At 41.3% G+C, this 12,878-nt stretch overlaps 1 protein-coding gene across 5 annotated transcripts in view; it reads left to right on the top strand.

Moving 5' to 3' along the window:
• Positions 1-10,207, top strand: part of ADAM20 (ADAM metallopeptidase domain 20) — a 61,872-nt gene extending 51,665 nt beyond the window's left edge. For 4 of the 5 annotated variants that reach the window (XM_054665739.2, XM_054665738.2, XM_063792750.1 and 1 more), the window contains one exon: positions 940-10,207. In XM_054665739.2, the coding sequence (XP_054521714.2) occupies positions 966-3,296 (2,331 nt within the window). In that variant the 5' untranslated portion in view covers positions 940-965 and the 3' untranslated portion in view covers positions 3,297-10,207. 5 annotated transcript variants of the gene reach the window in all.
• Positions 10,208-12,878: the final 2,671 nt, after the last annotated feature.

Here is a 12,878-nt window from a genome sequence, read left to right as displayed (position 1 = left end):
CTCACTCCCTGTTACCCCATCACATGCCTTCCTTCCTTAGAATGCCCAGGGCTTTTCTGCAGATAAGAATATATTATAAAATTAAAAAGTCTTGATTGGAGGAGGTTTCTCAATACTAGTAAGCCCTTTTAGTGGGGCTTTTTTGACTATCAATTTAGAGCACAATTAGGTATACATAAAATGTCTGGGATAGAAGAGCGGAGATGGAGCAAACTACATGAATAAAGGAACAAAGAATGGTGGATTTTGGATGTGTTGTCCATATACTTATTGAATGTGCAGGTTGCCAGTAGGTTTTTGGTTGGAAGAAAGATTTGTGTCAGAATCCAGTGTCTTTAAAATGAACAATTTTGCTCGGTATGGCAGCTCATGCCTGTAATCCCAGTACTTTGGAAGGCTGAGACAAGAAGATCACTTGAGACCAGGAGTTTGAGACCAGCCTGGGTAACATAGTGAGACTCCATCTCTATCCCCGCAAAAAAAATCAAAAAGAAAAATTAGCTGGCTGTTGCAATGCATGCCTGCAGTTCTACTTGGAGGCTAAGGTGGGAGGATCTCGTGAGTCTAGGAATTTGAGGGTGCAATGTGCTGTGATTGTGTCACTGCACTACAGCCTGGGCAACAGAGCAGTACCCCATCTGTAAAATAAGGAAATAATAAAAGAAATACATACATTAAAATAAAATGGAAAATGTCTTGCCATTTTACATATTTTAAGAACAGTATATAATGAATCTTTAGGTATCCATCATGAAAATTTGGTAATAACTCACCTATGTGCAATCTCCCCTATCTGGAAATCTTCTTGGCCATATGTATTAAGAGAATCCTAATGCATTTTATTGCTTCAAATATGGTCCAAATGCAGGAATCACTTTGCCTTTTTTCTCTCTCTCTTTCTCCCTTTCTATCCCACCCACCCCATCCTGGCTCTTTCAGTTTTTATTTTCAGCACTGCAGCTCTGATGGTCCAGCTCCACCAGGACACAGATCCCCAGATCCCTAAAGGTCAGCCATGCACCCTGAACAGCTCAGAGGGAGGAGCCAGACCAGCAGTGCCTCACACCTTGTTCTCTTCTGCTCTAGACAGATGGCTCCATAATGACAGCTTCATAATGGCAGTGGGTGAGCCCCTGGTGCACATCAGGGTCACTCTTCTGCTGCTCTGGTTTGGGATGTTTTTGTCTATTTCTGGCCACTCTCAGGCCAGGCCCTCCCAGTATTTCACTTCTCCAGAAGTGGTGATCCCTTTGAAGGTGATCAGCAGGGGCAGAGGTGCAAAGGCTCCTGGATGGCTCTCCTATAGCCTGCGGTTTGGGGGACAGAGACACATTGTCCACATGAGGGTAAATAAGCTGTTGTTTGCTGCACACCTTCCTGTGTTCACCTACACAGAGCAGCATGCCCTGCTCCAGGATCAGCCCTTCATCCAGGATGACTGCTACTACCATGGTTATGTGGAGGGGGTCCCTGAGTCCTTGGTTGCCCTTAGTACCTGTTCTGGGGGCTTTCTTGGAATGCTACAGATAAATGACCTTGTTTATGAAATCAAGCCAATTAGTGTTTCTGCCACATTTGAACACCTAGTATATAAGATAGACAGTGATGATACACAGTTTCCACCTATGAGATGTGGGTTAACAGAAGAGAAAATAGCACACCAGATGGAGTTGCAATTGTCATATAATTTCACTCTGAAGCAAAGTTCTTTTGTGGGCTGGTGGACCCATCAGCGGTTTGTTGAGCTGGTAGTGGTCGTGGATAATATTAGATATCTTTTCTCTCAAAGTAATGCAACAACAGTGCAGCATGAAGTATTTAACGTTGTCAATATAGTGGATTCCTTCTATCATCCTTTGGAGGTTGATGTAATTTTGACTGGAATTGATATATGGACTGCATCAAATCCACTTCCTACCAGTGGAGACCTAGATAATGTTTTAGAGGACTTTTCTATTTGGAAGAATTATAACCTTAATAATCGACTACAACATGATGTTGCACATCTTTTCATAAAAGACACACAAGGCATGAAGCTTGGTGTTGCTTATGTTAAAGGAATATGCCGGAATCCTTTTAATACTGGAGTTGATGTTTTTGAAGACAACAGGTTGGTCATTTTTGCAATTACTTTGGGCCACGAGCTTGGTCATAATTTGGGTATGCAACATGACACCCAGTGGTGTGTGTGCAAGCTACAGTGGTGCATAATGCATGCCTATAGAAAGGTGACAACTAAATTTAGCAACTGCAGTTATGCCCAATATTGGGACAGTACTATCAGTAGTGGATTATGTATTCAACCGCCTCCATATCCAGGGAATATATTCAGACTGAAGTACTGTGGGAATCTAGTGGTTGAAGAAGGGGAGGAATGTGACTGTGGAACCATACAGCAGTGTGCAAAAGATCCCTGTTGTCTGTTAAACTGTACTCTACATCCTGGGGCTGCTTGTGCTTTTGGAATATGTTGCAAAGACTGCAAATTTCTGCCATCAGGAACTTTATGTAGACAACAAGTTGGTGAATGTGACCTTCCAGAGTGGTGCAATGGGACATCCCATCAATGCCCAGATGATGTGTATGTGCAGGACGGGATCTCCTGTAATGTGAATGCCTTCTGCTATGAAAAGACGTGTAATAACCATGATATACAATGTAAAGAGATTTTTGGCCAAGATGCAAGGAGTGCATCTCAGAGTTGCTACCAAGAAATCAACACCCAAGGAAACCGTTTCGGTCACTGTGGTATTGTAGGCACAACATACGTAAAATGTTGGACCCCTGATATCATGTGTGGGAGGGTTCAGTGTGAAAATGTGGGAGTAATTCCCAATCTGATAGAGCATTCTACAGTGCAGCAGTTTCACCTCAATGACACCACTTGCTGGGGCACTGATTATCATTTAGGGATGGCTATACCTGATATTGGTGAGGTGAAAGATGGCACAGTATGTGGTCCAGAAAAGATCTGCATCCGTAAGAAGTGTGCCAGTATGGTTCATCTGTCACAAGCCTGTCAGCCTGAGACCTGCAACATGAGGGGAATCTGCAACAACAAACAACACTGTCACTGCAACCATGAATGGGCACCCCCATACTGCAAGGACAAAGGCTATGGAGGTAGTGCTGATAGTGGCCCACCTCCTAAGAACAACATGGAAGGATTAAATGTGATGGGAAAGTTGCGTTACCTGTCACTATTGTGCCTTCTTCCTTTGGTTGCTTTTTTATTATTTTGCTTACATGTGCTTTTTAAGAAACGCACAAAAAGTAAAGAAGATGAAGAAGGATAAGAGAAATGGGAAAAAGAAGGAGACTAAACTTTATACTTCATTTTTAATATCCAATTTTTTAATAGAAAAATATGAAGGCATGTCTCACTGTTTAAATAAAACTTCATGGACATTTCATGTCAGGATTGCAAGCATTAGCTATCACAGCAAAGGATTCCTAGCCTATTCTTACTTACTCTACAGTGTCTTAAGCAATATTAAAGGTTCCTTTTCCCAGAAGTTGTGTCTTTATGTTTCCTGAGCAAAGGCACAGAAAAGATAGTTTCAAGCTGTTGTCCCTCATTGTTAACTCTCCTCTCTCTCTCTCTTTTTTTTTTTTTTTTTTTTTTGCTGTACTATGTAATGTTCAGGATGTGCCTGTACACAACTCATTTCTGTTTGGCACATTCAGCTGTGCCAAAGGGGGCAGTAGAAGTAGCCTGGAGTGATGATGAGGGAAGAAGGGAGCTTTCTTTCCTGTGTGCTTACCATGAGTGTCACCATTATTTTGGCTGGGGCCATTCACTCTGGCAATTATATTTGGTTTCAGATTCCAGTTCTGTTGTCACTTTTAGAACCACCCTCATTTTTCCTTAGAAATACCAGCAGCAGTTGGACACTGACCTCCTCAGGGGTCCGGGAGTGAGCAGGGTTGTGGTCCTCTGAGTTCTTGAAGCAGCAGCAGCTGTTCACTGTGCCATCTTTAGAGGTCTGGGTCCTTGCTCTGCGGGGAATATTCTTTAATCATCGCCACTCTAGTAAACCCAACTTCTTTCTTCTGTTCTCCTGGCCCTAGGAGTGTTAGGTGCCTTCTGTAGCTACTTTGTTGTTGGTTGAGTTCTCCGGAAGCAGATACTGAATTGGAGTTTCAAGTACAAGATTTTGTTAGGGACCAACAGCTGTGAAAAAAGGCAAGGAAGTTGGTTGTGCAGATGAGAAATACAAGTACAGGCGTACCTTGGACATAATATAGGTTCAGTTCCAGACCACTGCGATAACAGGAATATCACAATAAAATGAGTCACACAAAATTTTTGGTTCCCAGTACATAAAAAAGTTATATTTACACTACACTGTAATCTGTTAAGTATGTAGCATTATGTCCAAAAATGCAATACCTTAATTAAAAATCTTTTATTGCTGAGAAATAGTAACAATCCTCTGAGCCTTTAATGAGCCATATGTTTTTGCTGGTGGAGGTTCTTGCCTCATTGTTGACAGATGCTGACTCTTCAGGGTGGTGGTTGCTGAAGGTTGGGGTGACTGGAAATTTCTTAAAATATGACAACAATTAAGTTTGCTGCATCGATTGACTCTTCCTTTCACAAATATTTATCTAGCATGTGATGCTGTTTGATAGGATTTTACCCACAGTAGAACTTCTTTCAAAATTTGAGTCAGTCATCTCAAATTCTACCACTGCTTTATCAACTAAGTTTATGTAATATATTAAGTCCTTTGTTGTTATTTCAACATTGTTGACAGCATCTTCATCAGGAATCAATTCCATTTCAAAAAACCATTTTCTTTGCTCATCTATAAGAAGCAACTCCTCAACCATTCAAGATTGATCATGACATTATGGCAATTCAGTCATATCCTCAGGCTCCACTTTTAAGTCTAATTCTCTTGCTATTTCCACAACATCTACAGTTCTTTCCACCACTGAAGTCATCTGTGAAGGTTAGACTCAATGTCTTCCAAACTCCTTTTAATGTTAATATTTTGACCTCCTCACATAAATCAGGAATGTTCTTAATGACATCTAGAATGGTGAATCCTTTCCAGAAAGGTTTCAATTGATTTGCCCAGATCCATCAGTGGAATTACTATCTATGGCAGCTATAACCTTATGAAATACATTTCTTAAATACAAAGACTTGAAAGTCAAAATTACTCCATCCATGGGCTGCAGAATGGATGTTGTGTTAACAGGCATGAAAACAACATTAATCTCCTTGTACATCTCCATCAGAGCTCTTGGGTGGTCAGGTGTATTGTCAGTGAACAGTAATATTTGAAAAGATGTCATTTTTTTTTCTGAGCAGTAGGTCTCAACAATGGGCTTAAAATATTCAGTAAACCATGCTGTGAACAGATATGCTGTCATCAAGGGCTTTGCTGTTTCATTGACAGAACACAGGCAGAGTAGACTTAGCATCATCCTTAAGGGCCTTCAGATTTTTGGAATGGCAAAGGAGCATTGGTTTCAATTTAAATTCACCACCTGCATTAGTCCCTAACAAAACCGTCAGCCTGTCCTTTGAAGCTTTGAAGCCAGGCATTGACTTCTCCTCTCTAGCTGTGAAAGTCCTAGTCTCCTTCCAATAGAAGGCTGTTTCATCTACATTGAAAATCTGTTGCTTGGTGTAGCCACCTTCATCAGTGACCTTAGCTAGATCTTCTGGATAACTTGCTGCAGCTTCTACATCAGCACTTGCTACTTCATCTTGCACCTTTATGTTATGGAGATGGCTTTTTCCTTAACCCTCATCAACCAACCTGTGCTTGCTTCAAATTTTTTCACCACAGATTCCTTACCTCTCTCTGCTGTCATAGAATTGGTGAAAATTAGGACCTTGCTCTGGATTAGGCTTTGAGTTAAGGGAATGTTGTGGCTGGTTTAATCTTCCGTCCAGACCACTCAAACATTCTGTATATCAGCAGTAAGGCTGTTTTGCTTGCTTATCATTTGTGTGTTCACTGGAGTAGCATTTTAAATTTTCTTCAAGAATGTGTCCTTTGCATTCACAACTTTGGCTGTTTGGTACAAGAGGCCTAGCTTGGCTTTTGACATGCCTTTCTCATTAAGCTTAATCATTTTTAGCTTTTGATTTAAAGTGAGAAATGGAAGACTCTTCCTTTCACTTGAACACTTAAGCTATGGTAGGATTATAAATTAATGGGCCCAATTTCCATCTTATATCTTAGGGAATAGGGAGGCCCAAGGAGAGGGAAAGAGATGGGGAAATGGTCAATTGGTGGAGCAGTTGGAATACACATAATTTTTTTTGCTTAAGTTTGTCTTCTTATATGGTTGGGATTTGTGGCACCCCAAAACAATTATTATGGTAACATCAAAGTTGACTGATCACAGATCACCACAACAGATATAATAATAATAAAGATTGAAATATTGTGAGAATTACCAAAATGTGACACAGAGACACAAAGCAAGCACTTGCTATTGAAAAAACGGTGCCAACAGATTTGCTCAACAAAAGATTGCCACAAACCTTCAATTTGTAAAACAAAAGCAAAAGAGTATCTGTGAAGCACAATACATTGACGTGTGATAAAATAAGGTATACTTCTATATTGCAGCTTTGGCCAATCTGGCAGTGAGCTCCGGACTGAATATTGCTTGACAAATTTGTCTGAGTTGGGCCAAAATGGTCTGGTCTTCATCCCTTCAGTTTGTTCATTCCCTTGGATGTGGGAGAAGGGCATGAGCTTGGTAGGATGCCTCTTTGTAACTGAGGCTGACCCCAAAGAGCTAACATCTGGATGCTGTCTTCTGATCATAATTCCTGCAGACGGTCAGCAAGTCCTCTCTTGAAGGAGGATCCAAGGGGCATATTTGTGTATTCTACAGTCCAATATTTGCACTGCTCTGACCCACTTTTTTGAATATATTGTGGGAACAATGCCTCCAGGATTATGGTGGACATCCCTTTCTGTGGGGAACCTTAGGAGAAGGAAGTTAATGGGATAAACCATAGTCCCTCTGTAGCATTTGGGATTGAGGCTGAAATGGATACTTATTGTCTCACTCCTCCACTGTCCATTCTAGTTTCCTTGACTGTGTGATATGACCCAGGTCTTTATCTCCAAAAGCTCTGAGCACCAGAGCACCTTCTCAGGCTGTGATTGCTGAACCTGTCCATTTATATTCACAATCAGGCTGGGGAGTACCATTAGGCACCTAAGGAGATCACCTGGGTTCTACACATACACTCTTATGTTTCCATCTTGTGACAGAAGCCCTGCCTCCTCCTGATGATTAGAGTCAATCACTTCTGTCAAGAATGTGATCATCTTCTTGGTTGGTGCAAGGACACAGTGAGTTCTAGTGGCAGCTTTAGCTTATAATTTATTGGGACTCTAGCTTTGCCCTGGTGAAAATATAACCCATTTGGGGACCAGGACCTTTGAGCCACAGAGTCCGGAGTTGCAGTAGGCAAGAAGCACAAACCACCCCAATGAGTCACTGTGAGTGACAGTAAGTGGGGCCACTCCTGTTTCCAGGCCTTGGTTCCCAGACCCATGTAAAGATCTGTAGTTCAGTGCACACAATTCATTCTGTGAAATGGTAGTATATTGCCTCTGAACAAGCGCTTCAGCTTTAGCTCAGTTGCACCATCAGTAGATATTTCCAATGCTTTATTAGGCTGGCAGCCCCTAGATTATGTTGTCTGATATACAGCCAGTATATACCATGTTCTTTGGTCCCCTTCCAAAACTTCTTCACTGTAAAGTGGTACCTTGGTCTGATATGATATTATACAGAAACACCAGACCAGTGGGTCAAATACTCCAAATGTCTTTGAATATTGGTGCTCACTGAGGCTCACTGCCTTACCTCAGTGAGATAAGGCAAATTCATATCAAGAATATGTGTTTATTACTGTACGAATGAACCACTGGCCCTTCCAGGATGATAATGACCAATTGTAGTCAATTTCCCTCTATGTGTTCTTCTAGAAATTATGCCAGATTAGGGGATCAGCTTGGTCTTTATTGTTAGTTGGCTGATGGCATGCCTCTGCTGCAGAATCCCAGAGGCATACACTGTGATTCTTTCTCTGGGGCTTACCACAAACTCCACCCAACAACCTTTTCTGTCACAGACACTTTCAACATCATAGGGTCTACTAGGGAGTATGACCCCAGTGGAAGTCTGTTTGCATCACAACCTGGACCTGGTGCAGAGCTCTTTCCTTCTATGGTTTCCACTCAAAGATGACATCATTATATGTTACCAAATATAAGGACCAGAGTTGTGGTCCTAGGTATCAAATTTGCTGCCTCCAGGAACCAAAGCAATCCCCAGGCATTGTGTTTCCTTCTTCATGATAGGAGATGCAGAAAGGAATAATTTGGCCTTACGTTGGAAGGGATAACCCAGCATATTCCTGGCTCTTAGAAAACTAAAAATTTTACTGACACATCATGTCCTTGATTACAATGTATTATTTTTCACAGAGCTTATCTTCCATTTTCTGAGCTCATGTGTTTTACCAAGGCCTTCAATGTCATTACCACCTCTTGTACACCTGGCTTGATCAACATAATGTCATCAATGTACTCGATCAATGTGATGTTATCTGGGATATCCAGACAGTCCTCTCACTATACTATGTTATGACAGAGGGTAGAAGAATTATCATAGCCCTGTGTCCATAAGACCAGTAACCCACTGTAAGTCAGAGTGTTGCTAAGACTTTATTTATTACCCTGTCCTCATATATGTCTTCATTCTAACAGGAAGGTCATCAAAATGTTTTGAGTACTTGGACATTAATGTCAACTCAGTCCCTGTGTTCAATAGTCCTTGAAATGTATAGATATTCCCCCTTCCTTATGCACAGCTATGTAAGTGGCCATAGTTCCCTTTGGTGAAGGGCTGGGGGAATCATTATTATTTATATATTTGCCATGGTTTTATAGCATCCTGGGCCCAAGGCTCTGTCCACGTCATCAGGGAGTGAGTTCCAGGTTTGAAAGAAGTTCAAGTCCATAAACTGGAAAAGTGATTAACTTTTGGGGAGGCAACTGCTTTTTGCTTCCCAGTCATCTATCTTTGGCTTCTTCTATTGGCATAAAGTAAGTATCCTTGTTGGCTGCCTATCTATTTTACCCTTAAGGATTCTAGAATCCTTCCACTACCATCTCCTTAGGTCCTGGCTGCCATTCTGACCTTGCCAGTCTTTATGACAATTGCAACTTCTTATTCTTATTCCTTGGGATGGTTATGTATTGCTCGCTGACCTCTAGGTGTCAGAGTCATATTATCACCAATGCTATCAGCAAGCAAATTTCTGTAACACCCTCTCCTACTCTGAGCCTGGCTTGCAAAGACTTAATAATGGACCTTTTGGTAATGCCAGTGCTTCCTCTTATTAGCACATTCTTTATGCCTTTGGTAAATGGTGTATTTTCTGGACATTCCTATGGAACATTGTCATCTGAAGGCCATGTATAATTCCATTTCAGCATGCCCATTTCCATGAACCTTTTAATCCCATAATCATTATGGCAATTCTGGCATTTTGGCTTCTCTGTATGAGCATTACTTTTTCCATGCTTCTAGAAGACATCCCAGGAACAAATTTACACCATGCCCTAGGGTTCTTGCCAAGATGTAAAATCCTATATCTTGGGAGAGTGAACATTTTTCCCTTCCCAATTTAATGTTTGTTATTTGATTTTGCATCTCAGAATGGAGTGCCTTTTCTCTGAGCATGCTGAGCACTTTTCCAGTTGATTATGCTGTGACTCAATCCTAGCTTTATGCCTAGTGGCCAAAAAAGGAGGTGGGGGAAGACTCTGCAAAAGACATCTATAGCCTCATGGTGGAGTGGCATCTGCATTCTCCTTCACTATACAGGGGTGAATCACTCCCGTGGATGAGTATATGGAGCGTGAGTGTTCAAAGGATCTAGTCAGATGTTCCCATCCTGTGTGTCAGAGTCTCAGGTTTTCTCCACCAAGGTCCTGATTACAGCGCTCCCTTGATTGGGCATTTAACTTTTATTTATTTATTTATTTTTAGGTTCAGCCACTTGGATTTCTTTATCCTCCCCTGGAAGGAAATGAGGGTCACTTTGTATGCAGTCAGAGAGGATACTGACATTCATGCCTGGATTTTAATTGCCTGTTGCTCACCATCAGCTGTTCACTATCTTGCTATAGTATATCGAAGGCACTTAGCAATCCAATGCTTTTATTATTCTAGCTCCGATTTCCTCCTTACCTCTTGTGGCAGGCAGAATTCTAAGATGCCCCCGTTGCATCCCATCCCCCTGGTATCTGCCTTTATGTATTCTTCTCCCCTCAAGCTTGAGTGAGACCTGTAACTTGCTTCTAACCAGACTATCGCAAATGTGGGAATTTTGCAGATGTCATTAAGGCCCTTAACTAATTGACTTTAAGTTAATCAAAAGGGAGATTTTCCTGGGTAGGACCAGGTGATCCCTTTTAAGAAGGGTCTGGAGGTAAGACTTAAAGCTGCAGACACTTCTGTTGGTGGCTTTGAAGAAGCCAGCGGCCATGAGTTCTACAACTGCCAGAAAATGAAACCCGCAACAACCTGAGTGAGCTTGGAAGCAGATCTTTCCCCAGTCCAGCCTTTGATGAGAATGCAGCTCAGCTGTGCCTTGATTGTAGCCTTGTGGGACCCTGAGCCAAAGACCTAGCTAAGCCTGCCCCAACTCCTCACAAATGGAAACTGTGAGATAATAAATGTATTTTGTTTAAGACACTAAGCTTGTGGTAATTTGTTATATAGTTTAGAAAATGAATACAACTCAAACCCTTGCCCTGTCTCATCTGTCAGTGATTTCTTCCTCAGTGGCACATATCCCTAGTCACTACTTATGAGAGTTTTAACCATTGGAATGCCCACCTTGTGCCAGGGGCTGTTTGTGCTCCACCTATCACCAGAAATAGAGTCCTTGTTACCAGTTCTTGGGGGCAGGCTAACTCACTGCAGCTGTGTCAAACCGTGAAGTAGCTGAAAGCTCAAGTCTGGCTGCTGACCCCTGGGGACACCTTGTCCTTCCATGAGAGAGAACCTGGGCTTCTCATCTTCTGTTATGTTTTTGTTATCTTAGTGTTTACTTTCCACGTTTCAGTCCTCTGATACTTGTTTAGCCACTTTTGTATTTAACCATTCTGTATGTTGAATTATTGCTTTTAAAGTAACTGACATGCTGTGGTTTTCCTATCTGGGTAATGACTCATATAGCATCTTGAATATATTCTTCCAATTTTTAGCAGGCATGATGTCCTTTTGTCACTCTTTGGCTTCATGGTGCCCTCATGTAATCCTTGAAGTCTACAGACAGACATGGAGAATTGGCTTCTGGGAAGCCTGTCATTAGGTAGCTGGGATTCACCCATTCAGTTCTCCTCAAAGTTGATATGTAACTGAAGCTGATAGAAGTACATAAGTCTTTAGTTCCTCAGAGGTCCTAATCTTAAAGTGACTAGGGTACTGGTGTCATAACCTTGATGGAGACTCAAGCACAGAGAGCAAGGTAGAACCCCACTAGTCAACATTAGGGAACAAGCTAGCCTCTAATCTCAGGAGAAAGCAGAGAAAATAAAACTTACACATGAGTGCAAGGAACAGCTGGCTAGGAGGAAGAGGAATTTTATATCGAGCCCAGGATGTTAGTCTAAAGCTGTTTAGCCAACATCAGTCTCCATTCTAGAAAGAGGTGCCAGCGTTGGACCTTCCTGCTTGGGTTACGGCTGGAGCTACAGGAAGAATGCAGAGACTGGGGAGACAGGGACTGACGGAATAGGGAAACCACTCACTTTGGACATGGGTATAGGTGGCTAAGTGACCAAAACAAAACAAAACAACAAAAAACCTTCCCTTCCATTCTCACGTGAATTTCTTTTTAAAAAGTTTTTATTTAGATTCAGGGGGTCCATGTGTATGTTAGTTACATGGGTGTATCTCATACTGATGGGATTGGGCTACTAGTGTACCCATTAGTGAACATTATACCTGATAAGTAACTTTTCAACTCACCCCACTTCCATCTTCCTCTGTTTTGGAGACCCTGGTGAGTATTGTTTCCATCTTTATGTCCATGTGTACCCATTGTTTAGCTCCCACTCATAAGTGAGAACATGCAATATTTGATTTTTTGTTTCAGTTAATTCACTTCCTCCTCCCTTTCACCCTCCGCTTTCTTTCTCCTCATCCTATTTTTCCTTTTTCTCCTCTGGCTTCCCTTTCTTCTTCCTTCTGTTCTTTACCTTCCTTACCCTGTTCCTCTCTGTCTTCCCTGTTATTTTTTTTTATTATACCAGAAGTAAAGACATGAACATTCATTTTGTGAAACATTAAAATTTTGTAGATAGAATTGTAATCCCATTTTACTGTTCGCCTGTCAAGAGGAAACTTTATCAGCTTATTTGGCAAGATTCCAGACTATTTCCTTTATACATACATTACAAAATAATACATAATTTTGATGGACATGTAGATGTCCATTATTTGGATGATTTTTGTTATCGTTATAGATTTTCATAGTAACCAGACTGTTCTATTTTATACTATCTATGCTTTTTCACCAAATTAAAAAATATCCTTTACTTTGTTTATAGTGATAGAATTTAAAATTTGTTAAGTAGTTGTATTTATTTTCTCTAACACTGAACTTTTTAAAAAAGATTCTTAGACAAGAATTTTTTTTTTTTTTTTTTTGAGATGGAGTCTCACTGTCACCAGGCTGGAGTGCAGTGGCGCAGTCTCAGCTCACTGCAATCTCCGTCTCCTGGGTTCAAACGATTCCCCTGCCTCAGCCTCCCGAGTAGCTGGGACTACAGGTGTGCACCACCATGCCCAGCTAATTTTTTGTATTT

The sequence above is a fragment of the Pan troglodytes genome, chromosome 15 (genome assembly GCF_028858775.2).
Source record: "Pan troglodytes isolate AG18354 chromosome 15, NHGRI_mPanTro3-v2.0_pri, whole genome shotgun sequence".
Lineage (NCBI taxonomy): Eukaryota > Metazoa > Chordata > Mammalia > Primates > Hominidae > Pan > Pan troglodytes.
Note: the sequence above shows the minus strand (reverse complement) of the source record. Positions and strands in the feature narration are given on the sequence as shown.